Source organism: Anser brachyrhynchus, assembly GCF_964034855.1.
Source record: "Anser brachyrhynchus genome assembly, chromosome: 2".
NCBI lineage: Eukaryota > Metazoa > Chordata > Aves > Anseriformes > Anatidae > Anser > Anser brachyrhynchus.
In genome coordinates, this window is record NC_137695.1 from 87,195,209 (window position 1) to 87,220,794 (window position 25,586).

The following is a 25,586-nucleotide window of genomic DNA, read 5'->3' on the forward strand; positions in this document are numbered from 1 at the left end:
AGGTGATCTGAAAAAAATAAAATACCACTTTTATGATTGCTATTATCATGGCTGTCATAATTCTCAGTTTTTTAAAATTGTGCTCTTGTTTTACAGCTTGATAGTTAACAAAGTACTGCATGGGGAAAGGTTTTAAAGATAAGGATTAATAATCTGAATATATGGTTGCTTATACTGATAGTTACTTTTGAATATATGCTAGACTTTACCGAGAGGGATCTGTTGGTCTGGGAAATAACCTAGTCTTTCTCCCCTGGTATTTCTGTTGTACTACAGAGTACAGGGATAGAAAATATCACCAGCTCATACATAGTGACCTTCAGGTGAACAAATCAGTCTTGTACTAAAAGAGTGAGACAGGAAACACCATGTTCTGATTTCCTTTTTCTGTTCCCATCCATCCCGCACATTCTTGCTGTAGAAGACCTATGCCTACCCTGCCTTTCTGGCTCAGTTTTTGAGCAGAAAGATTGAGGTAAAGCAGTTGTTTTCATGCCTGGTGATCTGGGGGCTAATACGTTCTTCTGGAAGGTATTGTGATAATTTTGCCTTACTGATAATTGAATGGTAAGCAATTTCTCTTGTTTCTGTGATAATTGTAAAAATACCAGAAAGCAGAGAAATGCAGTGGATCACTGTCTTTCTAGTGTATTACTTGTTCCACACCTGTTTTGTCCTGTAGAAATGCACTTTTTTTACTACTTGCTATTTCTTATAATATGGATTTTTTTTGAAGTTAATAATGCCTCTGTGTAAAGGAAAAATATCTGATTTTTACAGGACTCCATAACAGCACCACTTTTCTTACTGTAAGTATTTTTACATTTTATTTCTAAATTACAGTTCTGGATTTTGAAGCATCTTTATTGTAATGGTTAGAATTTTGTATCCTGTCAAGTTTTAGTAAACTACCTTTTAAAAAATGGTATGCTTTTGAACAAAAAAAAAATGTCTTGAATACTTGATAAATGTTCAGTGGTTTCTTGATTACCAATTTAAGCAAGTCTAGGTTGTTTGTAGAAAAAATCCACAGCTACTTGAAGGCTAGTTATTTATTAGGACCAATTTAAAACACTATCTGTCAGACCTTGAGTATTTCTATAAAATCATATTACAAAACATTTTAGAAGGAGTTTTTATCTTAATGTTTGCTTATTATTGAAAACAAAGAAACACCTTAGAAAAGGAATACAGTGAGATTGGAAAGATGAGGCTCTTGCTTGGACATTACTTTGAATTCAGATTTATGATCCAGTCAATATGGCAAGCAGACTCAATTGGGAGTGAAGGAAGACAGATTTGTAAGATGCTGCATAATTCCTTCCGGAACTTACTCAGCATTGTGTGTGACACGAGCTTGGGCTCTTTGTAGTCTTCCACTCTTGCAGTCTCAACAGAAAGAGAGAGGCTGGATGGGCATGGTAGTGGATTTTCATTGCTGTCAGTTTTGTACCTTTCACAGAACAATAGTTTTGCTTTAAAAATATTGAAAAAAAAATTTCTCTATACTTCATTGATTACAACTTGCAACTTCATGAAACCTAGATTTCCAGTTTATATAACTTGAAATGAGATGGCATTTTCATAGTAACATTTGTCAATTGCTCTTGAACTGCTTGATTGGAAGGAGCTATGACCAAGTGACGCGCTTGGTGGATGAGGGGAAGGCTGTGGATGTGATCTACCTTGACTTCAGTAAGGCTTTTGACACCATTTCCCACAACATTCTCCTCAAGAAACTGGCTGCTCGTGGCTTGGACTGGCGTACGCTTTGTTGGGTTAAAAACTGGCTGGATGGCCGGGCCCAAAGAGTTGTGGTGAACGGAGCCAAATCCAGTTGGAGGCCGGTTACTAGTGGAGTCCCCCAGGGTTCGGTACTGGGGCCGGTCCTCTTTAATATCTTTATCGATGACCTGGATGAGGGGATCGAGTGCACCCTCAGTAAGTTTGCAGATGACACCAAGTTAGGTGCGTGTGTTGATCCGCTCGAGGGAAGGAAGGTTCTGCAGGAGGATTTGGGTAGGCTGGACCGATGGGCTGAGGTCAACTGCATGAAGTTCAACAAGGCCAAGTGCCGGGTCCTACATCTGGGGCGTAACAACCCCAAGCAGCGCTACAGGCTGGGAGATGAGTGGTTGGAAAGCTGCCTGGCAGAGAAGGACCTGGGAGTACTGGTTGATAGGCAGCTGAATATGAGCCAGCAGTGTGCTCAGGTGGCCAAGAAGGCCAACAGCGTCCTGGTTTGCATAAGAAGCAGTGTGGCCAGCAGGTCTAAGGAGGTGATTGTCCCCTTGTACTCGGCTCTGGTGAGGCTGCACCTCGAGTACTGTGTTCAGTTTTGGGCCCCTCGCTACAAGAAGGACATGGACGTGCTCGAGAGAGTCCAGAGAAGGGCAACGAAGCTGGTGAGGGGTCTGGAGAACAAGTCTTAACGAGGAGCGGCTGAGGGAGCTGGGGTTGTTTAGCCTGGAGAAGAGGAGGCTCAGGGGAGACCTCATCGCTCTCTATAGGTACCTTAAAGGAGGCTGTAGAGAGGTGGGGGTTGGTCTGTTCTCCCAAGTGCCTGGTGACAGGACGAGGGGGAATGGGCTAAAGTTGCGCCAGGGGAGGTTTAGGTTGGATGTTAGGAAGAACTTCTTTACTGAAAGGGTTGTTAGGCATTGGAATGGACTGCCCAGGGAGGTGGTTGAGTCACCATCCCTGGAGGTCTTTAAAAGACATTTAGATGTAGCCCTTAGTGATATGGTTTAGTGTAGGACTTGTTAGTGTTAGGGTTGAAGTTGGACTAGATGGTCTTGGAGGTCTCTTCCAACCTAGACGATTCTGTGATTCTGTGATTCTGAGCTTTATCAATATGAAATTTAATTACTAGACTGCAATATAAAACAGAAAAAAGTTTTTTCAGTATTAAGAATGTATTTAATTGAAAGTAGCCTATCATTATTAACAGCTTGTATATGCAAGTTTTTTGTAGAAGGCATGCTCATGTTAGTATTATCCAAAAGAGCCCTGCTGAAACATTAACCTAGATAAATAAGGGCTGCATAATGAGCAACTATGAAATACCCTGTGTTTTGCATAGGCACCTGATAGCTTAGTCCTGTAAAAGATGTGTTTTTATCCAACAGTTCATCTTTCAAAAGCCATTTCCATCAAACAGTATTTGACATCTATCCCCCAGCTCTCCCTGGAGGAACTGTGAGACGAGGATGGCGTCCCTGTCAGGATGCTGGTCTTTACTCCCTAGACTTACGAAATTCATTGTCAGGCTAAAGACCTCTTTGTGTTAGATGTCTTAAAGGTGACCACGCTTTTTGGGATTGTGTAATGCATCTCCTTACAATTCTGAGCAGAAAGATTGTTTAACTCTTCTGCTAGCTCCATTTTCCATCTGAGCAGAGAAAGTCTGTGAAACAAAACTGCTGTAAGTTCAAAGTACGACCAAAATGATGTGATGAATTACTGGAGCTAGAGGGTACATTTCCAACCTGAAAAATTGTTTGAAATAGTTTAAAATTAAAGAGTGCTGGGGAAGTAGCAGGCACCTGCTAGTTTTTTCTGCTCATGGGAATGTCATGTGTAAATGTGTTTTCCTCACATACAGATGGATTTGAATGAAGCTGAGGAAATGATTTCTAGAGTAGAAAACCTGTACAAGCAACCTTCTTTCTGGAACCTTCTGCGTTCACTCCCTCACCTTGAATCGAACAACTTTTATACGGAGGATGGGTTAGCTGCTGTCGGACAGTTTCTGGAAGTTATTAAAAAGTAAGTACTCTTAAAAGCTTAAAATGCTCTCCTTTAGTATTTTACCTGAAATTCTCATTCTTTTAACAGGATATTTAGTATCAGCATCCTTATCAGGACAAGGAAGGTGGCATTTTTTTTCTGTTGACCAGATACTGCTTTTATAGCGATGTGGTGGGAGTTTTCACCCATTCTGAGCCCTTCATAACTGTATTTCATCTCTGTCCAGCTCAGCAGTGATTCCCTAAGAGTTTCAGGGAAGGAGATTCATGTTAGCAATGGCCTTAAACTTTGTCATGTGCTTTGGGATTGTTCAAAAGATTGTCTACATGTGAATATAAGAAAATCACAGCTTGGATTCTAATCAGCTTAATATCTATGTAGCACCCTGTATCAGGAAAATGACTCCATTTGGTTTCTCAAGTCTCTTGCTTCTCTTGCAAGAGATGAAGCATTAAGAAAAAAGAGGACTGTATTCTGCATGTGAAAGTTTCCTGCCTCAGGTGAAGGACAGCTAGATTCAGAGGAAGATATATGGTATCAACAACACAGAATACAAATACATCCATCTGGGATGGAGTTAGTTTTCTTCGTAGTAGCCCATATGGTGCTGTACTTTGCATTTATGACTGGAACAACGCTGATAGCACGCCAGTGTTTTGGCTGTTGCTGAGCAATGCTGGCACAGTCTCAAGACTTTTTCCTTATTTTCCTCTCTGCCTTCCAGTAGACAGGCTGGGTGCAGGCAACGAGTTGAGAGGGCACACAGCTGGGAGAGCTGAGCGAAGAGAGCAAAGGGATATGTATTCCATACCATATAATGCTATGCTCAGCAGTAAAGGCTGAGGGAAAGGAGGAGGAAGCAGGGGATTTTTATGATTATGGCATTTGTCTTCCCAAATAACGTGCTGAGGCCCTGCTTTCCAGGAAGTGGCTGGACATCTGCCTGCTGATGGGAAGTAGGGAATTATTTCCTTGTTTGGCTTTGCTTGCATACACAGATTTACTATTAAACTGTCTCTGTTTTGGTCCTTGAGTCTTCTTGACTTCTTTGTATTTTCCCTGTCCCATGGGAGAGGGGAGTGAGCAAATGTGTGGGTGCTTGAGTGCCAGATGGGTCAACCCACAGGTAATTAACGATGGGACGAGACTTGGCTGTTTATTTATTTATTTATTTTTTTAAAGGCTGGTGTCCTTCAGAGCCCTTCAGTTTTCTGTAAATATTCCAATATGTAAAGCAAACCATGAAAACCAATGCTTACCTCTTGACTGTCCTCAGATTTCTGACATACATTTCTAGGTAGAGGTTCAGGCAGTATTTCGCCAGCAGAAAGGATCCTAAACTTACAACTTCTCTCACTTCCTGAGCTGTACTATCTTTGCTGTGCTCTCAGAGGTATCTAGTGGAGACTAGCCCACCATGAGAAAAAGAGACACAAAAAGCAAAGCCAAGCCAAGGGTTTACAAAAAACAACAACAAAAACTTTTTTTTTTTTCATTGCCTTGTGTTTTATGTCCCACAGTTGACAGGGTTAATTGATTGTCTGGTTGAACAACATGTCCTAGTTCAACACTTTTCACACCTATTCAGATAACTTAAACGGTGTTGCATTTTTTTCTCATATTGTTGGAAATACGTGTTACTGCAACTGCTGATCCAGTCTAACGATGCAGGATTTTTATTTGCTTAATAGAGGAATACGCTATGAGAAATAACTAATAAATTTGACTTAAACTTTAAGTAGTAAATTATAGCTGTGTTAATGTAGATTGTTTCCCAGTAAAGGGAAAACTGGGAGTTGTAAGACATTCAACAGATATATTTTTATCAGTGTTGTGTAAAGTGCTTTGTTTAATTTGTTGTGAGAGTAAGTCTTCTGTTGCTTTAAATGTGTTTTGCTTCTGCAGGTTGAGTGGAATAAGCCAATGCTTATTTTATTGTCCATCCCATCGTCTTGCTGTAGGGATGACTAGGAGAATCCTAGTGCTGTTTTTGCTCTCTTTGCTCTCATTTTTAACTCATGTCTCCTACCCTGACTGTCCCTTCTCCCTGAGAACATTGGTGTAGTATTTCATATCCTTAGTGAACACTGAGTAAAACTCTACTTGTAAAATCTCACTTTTTTTTTTTTAATGAAAAGAATAATAAAAGATCAGTTTATTCAGCAATAGCTATGTATTTTAGTATTCAGTTGTTTGAGCTTCATTTTATTCCACCAAGCTCTTTCAGTTCTGTGTGTATGCAGAGCTTGATTTTTGTTTTACTTTCAGTACCTTAGCATCATTGAAGGATTTAGATGTGATGCCATTTGGCCAGAGTTTCTATGAAGTCGTGAAAATCGCACTGAATTTAACTGCTGAATTGGTACAGGATAGGAGCTTGGAAGGTAAGGAATTTGCTTCAGATTATTATTATTATTATTTTTGACATAACTTGTAAGCATGTTGCAAATACGTGACAGCAGTAACTCTGAATTCCTGCTAAATTCCCAATATAAATGGTCCAAGAATTGAATGATGTCACTCATTTCTCTATTGACCTGTTTTTTAAACACTAATAACTACATTTCATCAGACTATCACAACTGCAAGGCCTAACATATCATGTTTAGAATGATCTTTCAGTGGTGAATTTTAGAGAGACTAAATCACTACAAAGGACAATCTCTTCCATTTGATAGAAGGATACACTGTTTTTTTGGACATGCATGTTATGTCAGTCTTACTTTAAAGCTTTATTCTTCTGTTATCACAAATTCTAGTCTTAGCTGGAGGGCTACATTTTCACTTTCTGCTGCTTGGTTGTGGGAGATGTGTTTAACTGGAGAAGGTAGGCTGGGCAGAGGACAACTCCTCAAGATTAAGGTCAGGAATAGGTTTCATTGGCAAATTTCCTGGAGACGTACAATTAGATTCTATGTGCAGCTGCTGGCTCTGCATGGAAAGTCAGGCCAAGAAATGTACGTGGTCTAAATCCCCCTCCCACTGTCAAAAACAAGACTGAAGTGATAGAAAGGTAATATGTTTGAGCCCCTATACAGAGGGTGGACTTTAATTCCCTGGGCCTCAGCTCAGGTTACTGCTATTTGTTCTTTCGTGTACTTTACAGACAGCTATTCAAAAGAGAAATGAGTGACAGGTGACCTTAAAGTATAGTTTGTGTGTGTCTGGCTGGCATTTTTGACTTGCTAGTTGCCTCGCAGCTATGGCAAATGTTAGGAAGCTGGAAAAGCTATGGCCTCTTAAATATATTTTCATTCATGTAGTGTTACAGGCTTATAAACTCAAAAGAAGTGTTGTGTACAATATATTCATGTCACCAAATATTCAGATATTTATGACAAATTAGTATTTAGCTTTAAAATAGAGAATACAGAAAGTTTAATGCCAGTAAGTTGATTTCTAGTGCAATTAATAGGTACGGTGACAGCAAAGTAGGCAGACCATAGTGTGCTATCTAATTCTTATGGTAGTATTCTGTAGTGACGTGGGTTTCTCTGAGAGCTAGACAAGGCTTTGTGTGAGCTGGGTATGTACTGTATCATTAACCCTGTCTTCACTGGTACTGCTTTAAAGCTAGCTAGAACAAAAGCAATGTAAATCGACTTGCTTTTCCTGCATCTCACTGCATTAGAGGTATGACATACTGTCCCTCAGAAAGCTTTCTGATTTGAATCACCAGGTACAGAAGTAGTGTCTTTATGCAAACCTGTTTACAGAGTGCAGCTAGTATTCTCCTAGTGCTCTTCCTCTCAGCAATAAGTCATTTTCAGCCCATATACGCACATTTGCACAAATGCATGCATAATTGGACACCAGTTCAGAATGGCACACTGCTGCGTCTGCTTGCAATCACTGTGTAGGGCCTCTCATAATGATCCTATCAACAGCTGGTGACATACCAACAGATTAGCTGACCTTGCCATATTTCTAATGCAACCAGGGATTTTATCCTAGTGAAATAGGTGTTCAGGTGCACACTTATTCTCTTCAGAAAGCTGGAAATACTGTATTTGCGTCTCATCAAGTCTGAATCATCAAGAAACAATGTGAACAAAAAAAGTAGGAATGTTGCAAACTATATATTTTTTTTTCTTTCAGGTTTTCAATATAATCTTTCTTTAGGGTCTGTTTTGTGGAATCCACGTGCTGTCAGAGCAGAACTTGAATCTAGGTTTGGTTTTGATGATCTTCATGTTAAGAAACTTCTAAGTTATACAGCACAATTAACAAAGGTAAACTACTTGAAAATTTCATTGTCCCTCTTTCCTCTGTTTTTGTTTCCTGAAGGAAATCCCTGAAGGGATTTTTCATGCCTTACAGGAGCTATAATCATATTTTAGAAAGGTAGACAGAACCAGCATTTCATCTTTCAGAAGGTAAAGAACTTGGATGAATGTTTCCAGCTGTGTCTTGAAATTGAATACGAACTTTGTAAGCTTTGTTCAGCAGGTATTTGCACCATTATACATGACTCGCTAATAGCATAACTAATCACTTGAAGCCATCTATAACTAAGGAAGTGCTGTTTCATATCAAGAATCAAATGATTCAAACAAAAGATTTTCTTCAATAATATTCATGTTAGATTTTGTGTGGCCCCTCTGAATTGTGTTCTCTTGTAGAAGTTGTAGTGAGAATTAAAATGGATGCCTTTTTTACTTTGACCTTATGGGAAATAATCACTTCCCTTGGCCTGTTTTGAAATAAATCTGTAGGTTACAAGAAATGAAATTATAGATGTAAAGAATAAATACTGTTTTTACTGAAAGTACAGGGGAAGTAAATTTTGTGTTTTTCTCCATTAAATTTTTAAAATAAAGCCCAGATTTGAAGCTGCCTGGATTCTTTTGACAGGTAGCATTTTTCTTCTGGTTTGATGGACAAAGAAAGCCTCTCTCTTCTGTGCCTCTATAAAGGTACAACAGCAGTTCTTTCTTCTTAGTTGTACGGTCTTGATACAAATGTACTTGACTGATGAGTAGTCTCAATGGGGCTATTCAAATATATGACCAGTATGTCAAACTTTGAAGAAAATATTTCTTCTCAGTGACAGCTTTTTTAATGTTTCTACTAGACCAAAATGACCTGCGATATTCTAGTTTGAGCTGCAGAACACTTGAAACATCTCTTGAATTTCTACTGAAGTCTAGTCTTTAACTAGAACATGCTGGTAATTTTCAGAAGTCCTTTCTTTTGCTAGGTATGGTCTGGAGCTCTTCTTGAGAAGAGATCATTATAAAAATGGATGATTTACACAAATAAGTAAATTATATTAGCAAACAAAAACAATCAAACCCTCTTTGAATGGCCTTTTAATGAAATATCATTGATGGCCAGTGTGACCAACGTAACAGAATATTTGACAGAATATTTGTTAGCTATTTAAAGATTAAGCTTAATATCTTCATATTGTGTGCTTATAGTAGGACACTGAAGACCTTCAAAGAGTACAAAGAGAAGTATGGAAACATGGTCAATGTCTGTTCTGAGCACTTCAATTCTCTATCGGATGCCCAAGCTGGTGTGGTGTCAAAACACCTGCAAAATTTTCAATACATTTCCTAGTCACAGTTAGAAGGGGTTTGGATGGGAAATACCTCAGAAAGACACTATTAGGGAGATTTAAGATATACTAAGTGACTTTTACAAGCTTTGATAAAATTTATATGATCTGGAAGAATAAATCTTTCAACATGGAATTTAGAAGTCAGGCTGTGGGGAGAAAAATTGTCCCCTTGTCCACACTGCTCAGAAGTGCCACCTTCAATTTAAAACTTGTCCACTGTATATATAATCATTGTTTAAGATATATCATTGTACTGAATGCTTTATACATCAGTTGTTTTTATACTTGTGAAGTTGCTTCTACATAATTATTCCAGTGCAAAATACTAGTGTAATTGGACTGTATAATTGCAAGCTATTTCAGTGTCAACCTGGAAATTAATGTAAAATAACAACACTGATGTAGCTACAGGATGAAAATTCCTTGTGTAGACAAATCGCATTACTCCACCTGGTGTAGAAGTATGAACTCTAATGGGGCCACACTGTTATTTTGCACAACACTCTGCATGTGCAGTACCCAAGAACATTAGGCCGGATTAACTGGACTTTGTTGTCACTGAAGGAGGCTATGTGATTTTCTTTTTAATCAGATAAGTAAATTGATATCAGAGATAACACTCAGCAAGTCTCTGACATACTCATCAATTTCTTGTGTCCCTGCCAGATTCCCACAGGAGAGACACTGGACCAGTTTGTGTGTTCTGCTCTGTCCAGTGTGCCAGGGGATGAAGCTAACAAAGAGAATAATGAAGAAAGCTGTATTTCCACATGGCATGAGGCCAAACTGTATCTTGTCCATTCTGTCAGCAAGCTCAAACTCTATGCACAGGTACACTTTAATGAGTTATTTGATTAAATTCCTAATTTTAGCATGCAGGCTGTCAACAGTGACTCAGTTAAAAGATCCGAGATAGGTATAAAATATTATTGCCATGATTTTTTTCATCTGACTAATAAGAGAAAGTAATCTTTCTTATAAGAATTGTTACAGTGGAAGTATAATCTATCACCATTTGTCTACTTAATCATATTTTTCTCATTAACTCAAACACGGATTTGAAATGTAATAGGGAACATGGTGAAATAGACTGCACTGCAGAGGTCTGACAGAAAGAAAACCCGTTTACTGTCTCACTAGGGCCTGAATTTGGGACAAAACTGAAAGGAGACTATGGTATATTGTTCACTTATTAATTCTCCTCCACCAGCTTAGGCAATAGTGGCTGAAGTGTATTGAGGAGGATAAGAGTAAATCTCCAGGGTAACGTTTTAAAATTCTGCTCTGGCAAAACAGCTTGTCATGCAGTTTCTATGATGACAAGTAGTTGTGTGGAGAATAGGATAAACAAGCCAGATGCTTCTTAAGGAGAACACTTACCTAGCTGCCTTAACACTAGTGTGTGTGTGTGTGTGTGTGTTTAACATTAAAAAAAATGTTAAACTGTATATCATCTGCTCTGGAGATTTTTGCAGTATGATCTAGAGTAAGCATGTAGAACTCATTTATTTCCTTAAAAATGTAGTTGTCAGTTTCTCTCTTGATTAGTTTTACTGATCTGTGATGACTTGAAGTCACCATTGAATGTGTTTGCCAAAAGTAATGACTATTTTGGCCATAGGTAAATCCAATAATACTGTCAGGCATGGTTTTAAAACTGTTTGGAAGGATGTAATTGAAGCTGCTAGTCACTGGGTAAGCTGGATGCCTTTTATAGTGAAAATCTGTTATAACCACAAGGCACTTAGAAGGCATAATGGGGGAGAAAATAAGGGCAGTCTGAGAGTTTTGCCAGGCCTTGACATGTCGTATTCCAGGCTACACAATGGGAGCAAGCAGGCTCCTTCTCCATCTCTTTGTATAATGGGACTCCCAAAATGTTGAAGCTGCCCTTTTTATTAAAAAACATGCAAACAAAAAACAACAACAACAGCAAAGAAACAAAAAACAAAGACAAATCAGAAAAAAAAACAAAAACAAAAATGGCAAAAATGGAAAACAACAAAAAGCAAAGTCTGTGTTTATCTAAATAAGAAAATTTTGGTTTTCTACGAAGGTTCATTCTGTTTTTCCTTCAATCTGCTAGGTATTAGAGCAATGGTTCAGCAGCAACCGCTCTCAGAAACTACTTTCAGAACTTGAAAGAATCATAGTTGATGTAATGTCTCAGCTGCTAAATGACAGGGAAGCCAGAAAAATTGTCTCAGGGATAAATACCCTGTTCAAGCAATGGAATGAGAAATCAGAAGCCTATTTTTCAGAAGAATATAGCCCATCTCATGATCTGTAAGTTATACTTATCTTTCCGCAACTTGTGTTAAAAAGTTCACATTAACTTCAATATTTATTTTCACATTACATTTAATCTTTTTCTGATTTTTGGCTGTTTTGTGATTTTATTTTTTATTCTGTAATTCAAAACCTCTTATGCAGTCCAATAACTCTTATAACTCATACACATTCTGAACAAGAAATTTAATCCGTGATTCTGAGTATACCTTTTTAAAGGTTCAGTAGAGGACCTGAGTACTTCATCAGGACAGAAATTGGCAGCTGTGTATAATTAAGCATTTTGGACTATGACCCGAATTCTTTGCATTGTTTTTCTAAGTCTAATTCCCACAAATAGTTGCTGTGACTCATTAATGCTTCCCATGAACGTATGCTATAATATCAATCTACTAATGCACAGCAAGTCCAGTGCCTCTGAAATGTATTGGATTTCTGCTGTAGGGCTCACACTCATGTTGGTTTTTGCAGGAGATCTTGAAAAGAAACCTACTATGGAGAACAGAATTATAATGTAATGCTATGTGTGTTCCCTGTTTGACTTATCACTTAATGCAAATGCAAGTAGTTAATAAGATATGGCTATAAATTCTGTGTTTATGCAGAATAATTTGTTTTGCTAACACAGTCCAAATCTTCCCCTATGAAAGGGTGTTTTTTTTTTTTTTTAAAGGCAGTTGATCACTAATTAGTAGTAAACCATTTTCTTGCAACCCTGAAAATGCTTTCATCCTCATTTCAGTATGAGTGCAACTATAAGCTTGTAAAGATTGACTGTGCTTTAATTGCAGGTATTCTGATTCATGTCATATATTTTAAAATGAAATCAAGGTGTTTGTTCTGGTCGATTTCTGCAAAATAAAGTTTTTAGGAGCTCTGTTTACCTATCTATTTTTAAAACAATACTTGCAATACATGTCTGGAAAGGTTACTACACAGGACTTAAAATTGTAGATATAGAGGGCTAATAAATGTTTGTTAAAGTTGGCAGAGCCTTACGATGGCATAGGCAGCGTACAGGAATGCACCCTTCTGCCTTTCTAAATGAACATCGTACGACTTGCACCGCTCTGGGAGCTGGACTTGATGATCCTTGTGGGTCCCTTCCAATTCAGGGTGTTCTGTGATTATAATGAAGGGCTTGATTTAGCATAGCTCATAATAGCTCTGCTTGTTCATGTCTAAAACTTCCTGCATAGGATGAATGATCCATGCTTTACAAATCAGCACCTGAAGATAACTCTGAAGGATATAAGGAGCTCCAATTAGCACACCCACAAGTGGGAGATGATCAGGCAACCTTTGGCTCTGTATTTGTTACTGCTTTAATTTAATGACACAGTCATTTTTCCATTTCCAAACATACCCGTTTGAATAGAAAAATGGAAAAAATGTGGGATTTATAAACAGATATATAACTCCTGTGCTTCACCTCACAGCCTCTGGTGGAATAGTAGCCAGTGCCTCCTTTTCTCAGCTTTGAGTTTAGAAGCATTTTTTTTTTTTTCAGTACAATAAATGTCTTGATAGAAAATCAACTTTTTCTGTGGGAAACTTCTCCATGTTTTGCTGCAAAAGGAAGGAAAGGAGATCATTGTGTGTAAATCTTTCATAGCATTAGCATTTTCAGCCTTTAGGGAAATTAGTTTGAAGAAAGTAGACTTGTCCATGAAAACAAGTTGAACTTCTCACGTGGGAGACTGATCAATGACTGCTCAAAGTCAGAAGGGTTCTTTAGTTTTTGCTCTTTTCTTGTTCCAAGGCTTTTGTAAAATCCATTAATCCATTATCTTCTGTAAAGAGAGAGACTGCAGTCAAACTGCTCAATAGTTTAGTAGTGTTTTGGAATTTAAATTCTTTTTATAAAAGGACACTGCTATACTGCTGCTCTGTAAGAAAATACAGAGTAGGTGATAGAGTGAGTGCACAAAACAAAACATAATTTTCAGCAGCTTTACTTTTTTGTTTGTAGTGCACAACATTTCTGTGCTCTGTTTCTTTTATTTACAGAATCCTATATCTGGAGGGAGTGCAGGCTGCGCTACAGTCTGTGCCTCAGTGGCCTGTTACGAAGAGATTGCTTCTGGTAGATGGAGCTATAAGGAATGTAATAACGCAATATTTAAACTTCACTGAAGGTAAAGCTACATGGTGGTTACTTGTCAGTAGCACTGTCCAAAGGCAGTTATTGCAGGGATCCACTGTGTGTGTGAGTGAGGACATTTGCACCAGGAGCTGGAGCAAGGCTGCAGCCTTGTATGTCCAGGTGCCAGCAGCTGGGATCCAGTGGCAGCTGCTGGGCAGACTGAGTGCCTGAGTGCTGGAGGGATCCACCTTGTGGACATGTACACGTTTATTTCCCCTAACAGACATACATCCTGAACAGCCTTGCCTCTTGGGCTACTAGATTTAGCAGCCCCTAACGTTATCTAGTAACATTTTTGGTGTTGTCTTTTATTTGAGAAGGGTGAGGTTACAGTTTTCCTTGGGTCCTTAAGGAATTAGGCAAATTTTCTGCATTTCAAAAGAATTTTCCGTCTAAATCAGCTATTACATATGGGAAGTGTCCAATGTTATTTACAGCATTTATAGCTAGAAATCTGCATAGGACCTTATTTTCCTCTCGTAAAAATCACTAAAGCTTGCTGAAGTCACTAGAGCTACTCTGGTATAGCTGTGAAAGAGGACAGGGTCATATTTTGCTGATGTAAGAGTCCCAGTGCAACATGGAATCTTTGTCTTTAACTGTTGTGTCTTTCAAACCATGTTGTGCATAGTTTTCTTTCCTGGAAGGATGCTTCCAGCCCCTGAATTACTCTGTAGGTTAAATATTTTCTGTATGTGGTGGTGGGGAACTGTCTTACAGAAGCATTACGTATCCTGGAAAAACTGATTGCCTTTACCCAAAGAGATGGATTCATTCATCTAGACATCAGAAAGCTATTTGTGGAGTTAAAACAGGTATGTTGTTATTTAATGTCTGCATACTAGTTTGCATAAAGCTACACAGGCTTAATTTAGAAGTGAAAAATACTGGCTAAGTAGAGTATTTAACTTTTTATTTAGCAGCATTTTGGTCCAACTTTAATTTATTTACTTATTTTAATCTTCTGACATTCATGAGAATTAACACAGAGTGTGAATTAAATCTGTTACCTTATCCTTAAATTCATTTTTAAAGAGACAGTGTATTCAATACTTTTTAGATGTTGATAAGCAACACTTCCTACGTATGCAATGATGTGCTTACAATGTTCGAGAAGGCCCTGCAGCTTCCACGGGGCTCTGATATCACTGATGTTTTAGCCATACATGTGTGTCCTGACAGTGACTCAGAGGTGGCTTTCAAGCTAAGCAACCAGGTCCAGTCGCTAAAGGAAGCTGTAAGTATTTCTGAATTCTTTTCGTTTAAAGCTTGCAGTGCCTTACTTATATTGCTATCACAAAATGAAATATATTAACAGGGGCTGTAGATTACTTCTTAGGGTTTGCTATTAATAAGTGATTGGCAACTAATTATTTAAACTGATTAGAAGGTGCTTGGTGGCAAATCTAAGAACCAGGGCCAAAATCTCTGGAGTGCTTACCTTTTACTGGTTTTAAACAATTGTTCTCTTTACTGTGAAAGGTCCTGCTTCTGCAGAAAGTGACTTATGGACAACAGAGCCTGCCAGATTCAATAACGGATGATTATTTGGGATGGCAAGAAATAGAAGAGCAGCTAGCTGAAAGTTACCATTATTACTGTGTAATTAATCAGTTGCTGAGAACAGAAGCGCCATCTGAGGAGGATGTCCATTTCAGCTCTTGTCAGGAAGAGCTGTTCTTCTCACTGTATGTATTTTGGAAGTCTGTTAATACATAAAGATCCTGATTCTCTTCTTGCTGATGTCAGCCTGGAGTAGGTATAGTAATGAGTAAATGAATAGGTAAAAAGGTTAAACTCCTGCTTTCTGCATTTGATTACCACCCGAAATAAACCATTTTCTGTAGCAGAAACAGGAAAGTAGAGGAAGATTTGTGCGAGTATTCTTTTGGGGAAGGGTTTCAAAACAGGCTGAGGATAGGCAGGTATCTAGGATTCTAAAAGCTTCTTCTCCCTTTATCTTTTTACATCTAAGTATTTTCTACTACTACTCCCCTGTCTTCTTCCTGTTGCATACTTCTCTGGCCCTGCGTTGCTCGGGACTCTTGGAAACCTGGATCTGAAAGGCTGGTGTGAGGTGCAAGAAACATCAAAGCCGAGTTACAAAGTATACTAGGAGGGGTACAGAAGCCTGAGATTGCTCGATGTGTTCAGAAAGCAGTCATTGTTCTTCTGATTCAGTGGAAACACATTCATCTTTTTATTAAGTTTTAATTTGATTGTTATTTGTAATTATTTAGCTTGAAATCCATAGAATTACTTTAATGGAGTTAAATGAGGCTATATTAAAAACAAATCGGTATATCAATAGAGTGCTTTAAAATAGGATAGGGTTTTGTTATTCTTGCTTAGCTATGTAAAGCATGAGCATAATTCTGTTAAGGTGGAGTTATATTTTTACTGGATGGGTGTCCTCTGTCATCACTGCTTTAACCATGGCAGCTTTGTTCTCCATATCATTTCAGAATTAATAATACACTTGAAGAAATCTTGTTTGCCTTTGAGGGAAATCCATACTGGAAGGATTTAACAACTTTTGTCCAGTGGACATGCAAGGTAGCTCAATACATGAACAAGAAAGTGGGCTCCACAGAAGGTCAGTCAGGTGAGGAAATAATTACCCCACAGCACAGGATTTATTCTGAAAGTTCTATGTTTGTTTTAGAGTACATTATTCCTCATCAAGGGAAAAGCTGAAGATTTTTATATTTGTGAGCCATTTATGTTTCCCATATCCTGTAAGGAAAAACTTCTTAATTCCACAATATAAATGGGAGACCACATAAGCTTGTCACTCAGTAGAGGTGTTCCTAGGCTGGTTTCAAATTAAGGCAAGGACTTTAAGCTTGATTTCCTTCATCCCATCCTGTGATATTCCAGATGTCCTGGCCCATCTGCTGATAACATTTTTGGAATACATTAGTTTTTCCTTATTTGGTGGAAAACTGATTTTCAGTGGAAAACTGAATGATCTCAGATCTCTCTGGGAATGGGAGAGCTTTTACCATTTCAGAATTATTTCTGATTAAATATTAGCATTGCTCTTTTGAACATTTTGTGGTACAAATGAGCTATGAAGCATGGCACAATATGGCTGATCCAAACAGGTCTAGAAAATGACCTCCCCAATATCACCCATTTGTTTCCTTTAAGTATTTTTCCTGTGCTCCCAATTCTTGCCTTTTTTTTTTTTTATTATTATTAAATTCTTGAGATCTATGAAAGATCTTGGTCTTGCTAAAGATTTGTTTTTCCAAACATTTTGTCTGCTGAGCTAATCAGAAATGTACTGAATATTTCATCTGTAAGTGGGCTGGTAAAGAATGTAATGCAAAAATAAGCAGTTTTTTAAATCAAAGAACTGTGTTAGTGAAGTGAACTGTTCAAATGTGAATTGATTGCATAGGTTTTGTAATTTATTCTAGTTTCAGATATGTTGGTTAACTAGGCAGTAATAAGTGAATTTCATAAGACTGCTTTCTTTTTACTGAAATTCCAAGGAAAAAGAAATATTAATGTTCTTTCAGTGCTGACTGCAGCACTAAGTGCACTCTTGTATAATAAAACTGATCTTTTCTTTTCCCTCCCAGTATTTCTGCAATTCATGTATAATTCAAAACATATCTTCTATTTTTCCTTTTTTTTTTTTTTTCTGTAAGGAATTGGCTGATATAGATGTCTTATGTAGAGCTGATATTTACTGATTCTGTATTTCATTCCTTTAAATCATTCAGTAGAACTAAGATCAAACTCTTTACTAAAAATTGCATGTTTATTTCTTTTAAAATGGACTTTACTGTATTTCTCTCTCTTCAAAAATTCAAGTACTAGTAAGTTTTGTAGGAGTCTTTCAGGTTGTTTCAGTGGGAGTTATCAAGTTGTTAATAATTGTACATAAAGTTTTCTTGATGTCTTTTGGTGTTGAAATTTGTATTTTCTCTGCAGATGGACTAGAAGCATCTCTATGTTCTAGACAAAAGCTCAGTTTGGAGACTATCTTAGGTCATTATTTAGCATTTCTGCAAGATTTACCAGATTATTCCTCAGTTATTTCCTGGTCACGGTAAGGTTGAACTAGTCAGTGCAATTTCTTTGTTTAATGGTGTTTTCCACAAATCCTTTACACCACCTTCACTTTGGACAGACACTGTAATTCTTGAACATAATTACCATGCCTTTTTTTCACCATATGGCTAATGCTGCTCAGTGTTACTTGGAAGAAATGGGATGGAGTCCTGACAGTTCCTGTGTATTGTTACAAAGCCTCCTTATCACTGTTGCATACATTATCGCCCTGATGAACAGTACAACGGAAGCCATTTAATCATCACTCTGTTAAAATAAGAAAAAAAAATCCCTTATAGAAAAGCCTCAGGCTAGTTGTTCATTGCTGCCTGTGTTGTTTAATGCTGTTAACTGTTTACCATGCTATGTTGGTGATCACAGTTATTAATAGATGAGATTACTTTCTAAGTTACATTTCTGGACTCTGAACTTTATTTTTCATTACGCTGCTATTGAGGTCTTTACTAACTCAATGCCTGGTTTAACCTGTAAAATGGAAGTAACCACCATTAGTGCAATAAAGGATGACGAATCAAAAGTTTATAAATTATGTGTTGCCTTCAATATGCCTTAGATGCATATTGAATATTGCCTCCACTGTTAGACAGGTCATATTGTGCTTTTCATTCAAGCAGAACTTGACAGGGAGGTCAGTAGCTTGATTAAAATGGACTCTAGAAGCAAGTAACTTCTGATTTGTGTTTTCAAAATCTCAGATGTTCTTAACATTTGGAGTATAAACAAAATGCTTGTGAACACAGATTTGTATTTCACCTGAAATACTGTTTTTAAAGAATGCACTATTTTCCCTATGCTGTACTACTAACAAAATCACCCAACTGCTTACTGTGTCTTTCTGTATTATACGTGCAAGGTATATTTCTTTGTTTATATGTCTAACAAATTCTACATGGGGAATGCTTTCTTTTCAATGTTTGACATCTTGGTTTCTATCTAGCTTAAGTAATTCCAGTAACAGAGACACAGTCCCTTACAAACCTTTTTAATAGTGTGTGGTTTTCTGCTTTTAAACTATTAAAAAAAAAAAAACCATATTTAACGATAAACTGTCTTCAGCTTGTGACCTTTGCATTGGAATACTCCTTCCTCCATGCAGCTCAGTCTTGACCAAACCAGCTTCACAGAGTTGTAATGTTTTATACGAAAATGAAAGCATTTTTTCCTTTTGAGAAATAATACTGACACTATGGAAACATCAATTGTAGCATTATTTTTAAGTGTAATTTCATTCCCCTCACTTCCTCGATATTAAAATAATGGTATTCATCTATCAGTCATCAAACAGAAATGTTTTCACTTTAAATAATTGTGAAGAAAAAAATATATATATTTCTTCAGAACTCATTGAAATGTAGAATTTTTGATCACTTTTACGGATAAGTTCCTTTCTATAAACTAATTCATTTGTGAAGCATAAAATGTTTGCTCTTTTCAGCAGCAGAAAATGTGAAGCGCTTAAATCAAAAAGGACAATTGTGGCTTACAGACTTGATTACTGACAAATGCACGCTTCTTTAACTTAGATGCCTATATTCAGATTTCAATTCGAATATGTGTGACTTTTCAGTATTTTTAGCCATGAATTTGAAAATCAAAGTGATTGTCAGTTGAGCTATTTCAGGTCTTATAATAATTAATGGGTGACTGCTATTTAAATGATTGTTGAACTTTCTTTGACTTAAGTAAATGCATCTATATTCTATTTATAAAAATATATTTAACTAATTCTTGTCTGCCTGCTAGGTAACAAGAAAAAATGTGCTTAATATTTCAGTAACTTGACATCTGTGAAAGAGTTTTTGAAGACAGAAGAAAATTTATGGATTTCTGGTGAAAAGGAAATGGATCATCTTTTACATCTTGCAGAAGTCATAGAAGGAATGATAATGACTGATTTCTCAGCTCTTTCAAGCCTCCAGTCTCTAATGGAAACTGTTTTGAATAATATGATTATATGGATGAAAAATTTTGCTGAGGGGGAGGAATCTGCCACAAACTTCTCACTTGCACTTTCTGACCTCCATAATGAATTGCAAAAAAATTTCCAGGCTCTTCAGAGATCTTGGATGAAAGAGAAGACAGATATTTTCTGGCAAATAGTGAAAATTATATCCCATGAACTTGATTCTATGCTCTCTGATATAAGTCAGGTGGAAGAGGAGGAAGTATTGGAGACCTTATCTAGATTTATATTCTCCATTACAGAAAATAAAAAAAATCTTAGTAGAAGTATGCTATTGCTCAAAAATGTCCTAACTGATTGGCCAGATTTCAGTGTTACTACTTTGAACCGCCTAGAACTCTTGAGTGAAAACTTCCAAAGGAATCTCTATGAGGTTGGGTCATTGACAGAAAGTCATATCAATGCATCTTTCAGCACAGTTCATGGACTGAGTAATGCCTCCTCTTCATTATTCTCAAATGAAACTTTTATATATAAAGTACAAGAGTTAGGTGAAATTGTTCCCAATTTCTTCAAAGGCATCAAAAAGTTAAACACTATTAGTGTGGACTCAATTGTTCAGATACTTTTCTCTCTGTATCAGAATGCTGATTTGCTCCTAAATATTGACAATAACACTTTGTTTGAATTTCTTTATAAGACCTCAAAAGATATTTCATCTTTTCAAGTATGGCATGATTTCCAAGATATGGACCGAGTTTCTGATTTTCTGTTTGAAACTTTTGATCTTCTCTGGAACTTCACCAGTAAGTCTCTCTGTGAAAAGTTACAGACCTTTTACAATTACACAGAGTTTCAGGCCCAGTCTCTTGCACAGGAAGGGAAAAAAGAGATGCAAATTGTCTATAATACTCTGAGCAACCTTAAAACGTTATTAGTGGATGAAGAGCTTGAAACGGCTGCCTTTTGTTATTTGGAACAATTTTTTGATTTCGCCCTAGAATGCCTGGTAAATAGTGGATGCGCTGATTTTTATCTATCAAACATTACTTCTCTAAATCACTCAGCAGAGTTTTATAACCTACTTCTGCTTCCATTGGACAGTGTTTTGTTTAATAAAACAAACTTAGGAGATGAGGTAAGTGTGCCTTCTGCTTTGCACTGCACTTTTACATGGCTTCAAACCTGGACAGAGATTTTTGAAGAAGCGTCCAAAATCTTAAACTTAAATTCAACATTTTTTGTCTATCTGAAGAATGATTTGGCAGATCTCTCTAAGAGTCTTTTAAATACAACTCACATTGATCTGTGCAATAAAACGAATATGGCTATTGTTGAAGCTACAACAGCAATGCATCTATTGAAAATCATAGTTGAAGGTGGTGATTTAAATGACTGGAAAGATTTTGAAGCTTTCCTTGCTATTCTTCAAAGTGTATTTGAAAATGCAATTGATGCCAGAAGCTCACTTAAAGGTAACAGTTTAGATGATACTTTAGAAATGATAGGAATCGTGATATCTGAATTGCAGCAATCTATACTGAAGGTTGGTAATGGAGATTTTTTGAGTTCTTGGCTTGACACTTCCATTTTAGGAGGATCTGGAGGAAAAGAAAAGGGTTCCAGTGTATTTTCCATTGGAAATTCACTTTCTGCTATTCTCAAGCTCTCCCCAAAAGAACTTGAATTTGCTCTCAACGAGATAAAAGACACAGCTGATTTCTTAAGAAATGCACCTCAAGGCAAATATTTGGCTTGTGTCAGTATTTTCAAGAATATTACCAAATTAATTTTGGACAATACTCTGAAAGACCTAAACTATTCACAAATTAATTTTTCATCTCATCTCCATGTCCTTCTGTACTCTTACAGTATAGTAGATGAAGTAGAGGATTGTAATGGGTGGATACGTGGATTTAGTAATCTCAGTGAAAAATACAAATCACAGTCTCACCTTGAAAATGCAAAACATGTTTTATTTCTACTGAAATCTTTGGGAAACATTGAGACAAATACTAAGCTAATGAACATGATAGATTTTGTTAATTTGGTTTTTAATCTAATTCTCCCTGAGTGCTCTGTAACTAGTTCTGATGTGATTTGTGTAAGTGTATATTTCAATGTTTTAACAAAAACTTTAAAATTCATTCTCCCTGAATCTCACATTCAAGATGACACTAGTGTACTTGAATTTATTTTTACACTCTTAAATAACTCTGGAAGGCTAATAAAAATGGCTGTCAACAATTTAATGGAGTACTCACACTATACATCAAATGATACCCATTTCAGTCCGTCAGTCCATGGATCTAACAGGACTTTGAGGATGTTCCTTAAACCCTTCCATCAAGTTCTGCTTTCCTCAAAAGAAATTTTGGCAGAAATTAAAACTCTTCTGAAAAATGAAACTTTTGAAATTCAAGAAAACATCTCCTCTCCATTGGATATTGAAATTGATGAGAAAAATATTGGTTTCTGGATGGAGTTCTTTCAAGATGTGATTAGTAAACTTGACTCAAATTTGTCCCATAAATTGCAGGGTGACAACAACACATTTTTACAGACACTGATAGAAAAAGTACCTCTGAATGCTGAACTGCTAAAAAAGGCACTCAAAAATTTCAAGTCTTCTAGTCTCACTGGTTTTCCAATAAGAAATGATGAAGAGTTTCTAGGGCATGTTGTAACCTTGGTGCAAAATCTAAAGAGCATGGATATTGAGTTCTTGATAGGTCAATTTAAACAAGTCCAGAGGAGCTTGGATAATTTTTTAAAAAATGTCAAACCTTTGCATATTGAGAGCTCTGAGTTAGGGCTCTTAATAGACTGGTGGGATGCATTTGAGAACAAGTCGTGTAATTGGAACCTGACCAGCTTATGGCAAGTCACACAACTTTTTCAAGCAGAGGAGCTCTCTGATGTAGAAGAGATGTTCCATTTCCTCCTTGATGTCATCAGCCTCACAGAAAGATTAGCTCATGGAAACATCACAGAAGCACTAGCCGAAGTATACGCTTTTGTACTGACTCAGGAAGCAAAAATGCCAATGTTTACAAAAGAGGAATTCTCTAATCAAGTAGAAAGTCTACTGATGTTACTGGAGACATTGACAGATATGCTTGATGAACCTGCAGAGGCCTCAGTTTGTTTTTCTGCAGCATTCTGCTGGGCTCTCACAACAGTAACACCTCAGAGTGATCCCACTTTTAAACCTTGTGACTTTGCGCAAAGCAATTTTTCTCTGAATTATAATGCAATCTTCTATGCCATTAAGGAAATGAAACTCGTCACTGCGAATGACAATTCCTCATGCACTTTGGAAGATTTTCAGACAGATATCACTCACAATCTGACTTGCTTTTTTCATCAGATTAAAGAATGGAACTCTATTCTTTTGAAGTTTTCTGAGCTCCATGGTGTAAATGGTTCAGTTCTCAAAGAGCTACTGGAGTTTTGGGATGAACTGTTCCTCTATGCTGTGCCACTGCAAGCAAATAATACAAACTCAGGAAACTGTTCCTCCACATTGAAGAGACAAGTGACTTTACAGGTCATAGAAATTCTGAGCAATATACAAGTGGAGGAAATGGAGATGGCCGAAGATGTTCTTGAACAGCTGGATAATCTTTATGGTGGTCTAAATTGGAACAGACACTCAAGAATATCACTTATAAAGACTGTTCTTATGGATGTCAAGAACGTGACTAGTGAAGTTTCTGAACTCTTGGATGCAGAAGCTGTCCTTTCTTTTCTGTCTATAGTTCAGCCTTTAATGGCAATGTCTTCTGTTGGAAGCCAGGCTTACTCAATGCTTATGGTATTAGCTGCTTTAAATGGGAACAGTAATATATCTGATAACATTGAGAACATCTGGTTGCCTATAGTTAAAAGTATAGAAGATTTACTGGTGAATTTTAATGTTAGACACTTACTTGCAGTGATAGACAAAGAGTTTCAATTACTAAGGGTAGCCAATGGACAGTCCTCTTCAAAGACTCTTCATGTGTTCACGCAGCAATTTAACATATCATCTACAGAGGCTATGTTAAGAAATTTTGAAGACATACAAGAGATTGTGAACAGCTTTCTGTGCGAGTGTAACAATAAAAGTTATTCTAAAATTATGAAAACTCTGATCCCCCTTACGGCTAATGAAAATTCATCAGATCTACTGCTGTTTGTCGAAAATGTTGTTGACTTTCTGGAAATATTCCAAAATAAGTCTAAAGGAAATTACACTGGTGCGCTGTTTGTTGATGGTCATCTTGGCAGAAAAATATCAAATAATACTTATATTGCTAATTCAGTTTTGCAAAGCAGTCTCCTTCATATGATTGCTGACTTTGTTATTACAGAAGAAGCTTGGCATGTAAACAATACTGAGCTTCAGATAGTCAACTTGATCGATTCATTTTTTTATAATGCACGATATGGAAAAATTTCTACTCCATCCCAAAAGAGTACACTAGAGATCTTGCAAGAGATCCTGCAAATGATCCTTCCATCTTTCACAGAACATGACAGGAACAAAATGCCCTTTTTACAAAAGGATTTCCATGAGGATATAATGGCAGAAATGAGGTGAGCATTTTCTATGTACTGTTTTAAAAGTGTGCTGAGAGTCAGCGGTGAAAAAACAATTCTTTGTAAGCAGCTTGATCTAATCTTTAATTACTATTTTATTTCAGATTTGTTCCTTTGATTAAAACAATGTTTATTTGTTTCACATTATTTTGTGCAGAGCAGACATATTTGGTATCAAATTATATTGTTTGGACAAGGTTGTTTATGTGTTTAGTAATCTGTATTGAGACTCAAGGTGATTTTTTGGGTATTATTATAGAACCAAATATTTGAAAATATTAATGTTTTAAAAACCTTGGAACTCTGAAAACTTGAACCCACATTTAACGGTGGGAAACAGTTATTTGGGCTGTGGAGTAGAATATTAACAGATACTTGGAACTATTTTTTTTCTTCCTATATCCAAATGTAGATATACTGTATTAGAAATGTCTTCAGATTTCATTCAAACTTATTACAACTTACAAACTACAAATTCTTTTCATTTTCCTATGACTAGGTTTCAGGTCTTCAATGAACAAATGTTTTAAAACTGTGCAAAGAGTGACTCAAGCTTGTGCACTAGCTCCTTCAAGAATTTGTTCTGAGCACTTAAAACCAGAAAAGAGTATAGCACTTACATGCTTTTTCAACAACAGTGAGAAAATTCAGGAAGCTTTATATTAGTTCTTTGTACAAGGAAAAGATAAATGGAGAGAAAAAAAAACAAACAAAAAACCAGAAAATTTTTATTGGTGCTCCTCCTTTTAAAAACCCACATTAACTCTGAGTGAAAATAACTTAAAATTGCTGGTGACTTATGCAAACATGATGTCCCTTTTGTGACTGTGACTATAGTATATTTGAATGTATATAAAATTGCTCAGTTAATATATATGTGTGTATAGTATGTATTATATATAATATAATCAATTAACATCGGTTGACAAGGGAAGATAGACTGATGTCATCTACTTGGACTTCTGTAAGGCTTTTTTGACACAGTCCCACATGACATCCTAATATCTAAATTAGAAAGATATAGATTTGAAGAGTGGACCATTCAGTGGATAAGGAAGTGGCTCAGTGGCTGCACCCAGAGAGTAGTGGTCAATGGGTCTATGTCCAGATGGAGGCCAGTGGTGTCCCTCAGGGGTCTCTCTTGGGACCTGTGCTTTTCAATATCTTTATCAATGACTTAGACATGGGGATTGAGTGCACCCTCAGCAAGTTTGCAGATGACACCAAGCTGAGTGGTGCAGTTGATACCAAAGAAGGAAGAG

General features: G+C 36.9%; 1 protein-coding gene across 1 annotated transcript in view; it reads left to right on the forward strand.

The window, feature by feature from the left end:
• ABCA13 (ATP binding cassette subfamily A member 13) overlaps nucleotides 1–25,586 on the forward strand; it is a 200,918-nt gene that overhangs the window by 17,035 nt on the left and 158,297 nt on the right. The window contains exons 5-17 of the mRNA XM_080580557.1: nucleotides 781–809; nucleotides 3,605–3,768; nucleotides 6,019–6,134; nucleotides 7,849–7,982; nucleotides 9,983–10,147; nucleotides 11,403–11,602; nucleotides 13,616–13,743; nucleotides 14,472–14,566; nucleotides 14,812–14,988; nucleotides 15,234–15,439; nucleotides 16,217–16,356; nucleotides 17,697–17,814; nucleotides 19,612–24,321. Of these exons, the coding sequence (XP_080436683.1) occupies nucleotides 781–809; nucleotides 3,605–3,768; nucleotides 6,019–6,134; nucleotides 7,849–7,982; nucleotides 9,983–10,147; nucleotides 11,403–11,602; nucleotides 13,616–13,743; nucleotides 14,472–14,566; nucleotides 14,812–14,988; nucleotides 15,234–15,439; nucleotides 16,217–16,356; nucleotides 17,697–17,814; nucleotides 19,612–24,321 (6,382 nt within the window). The remainder of the gene's footprint in view (nucleotides 1–780; nucleotides 810–3,604; nucleotides 3,769–6,018; nucleotides 6,135–7,848; nucleotides 7,983–9,982; nucleotides 10,148–11,402; nucleotides 11,603–13,615; nucleotides 13,744–14,471; nucleotides 14,567–14,811; nucleotides 14,989–15,233; nucleotides 15,440–16,216; nucleotides 16,357–17,696; nucleotides 17,815–19,611; nucleotides 24,322–25,586) is intronic.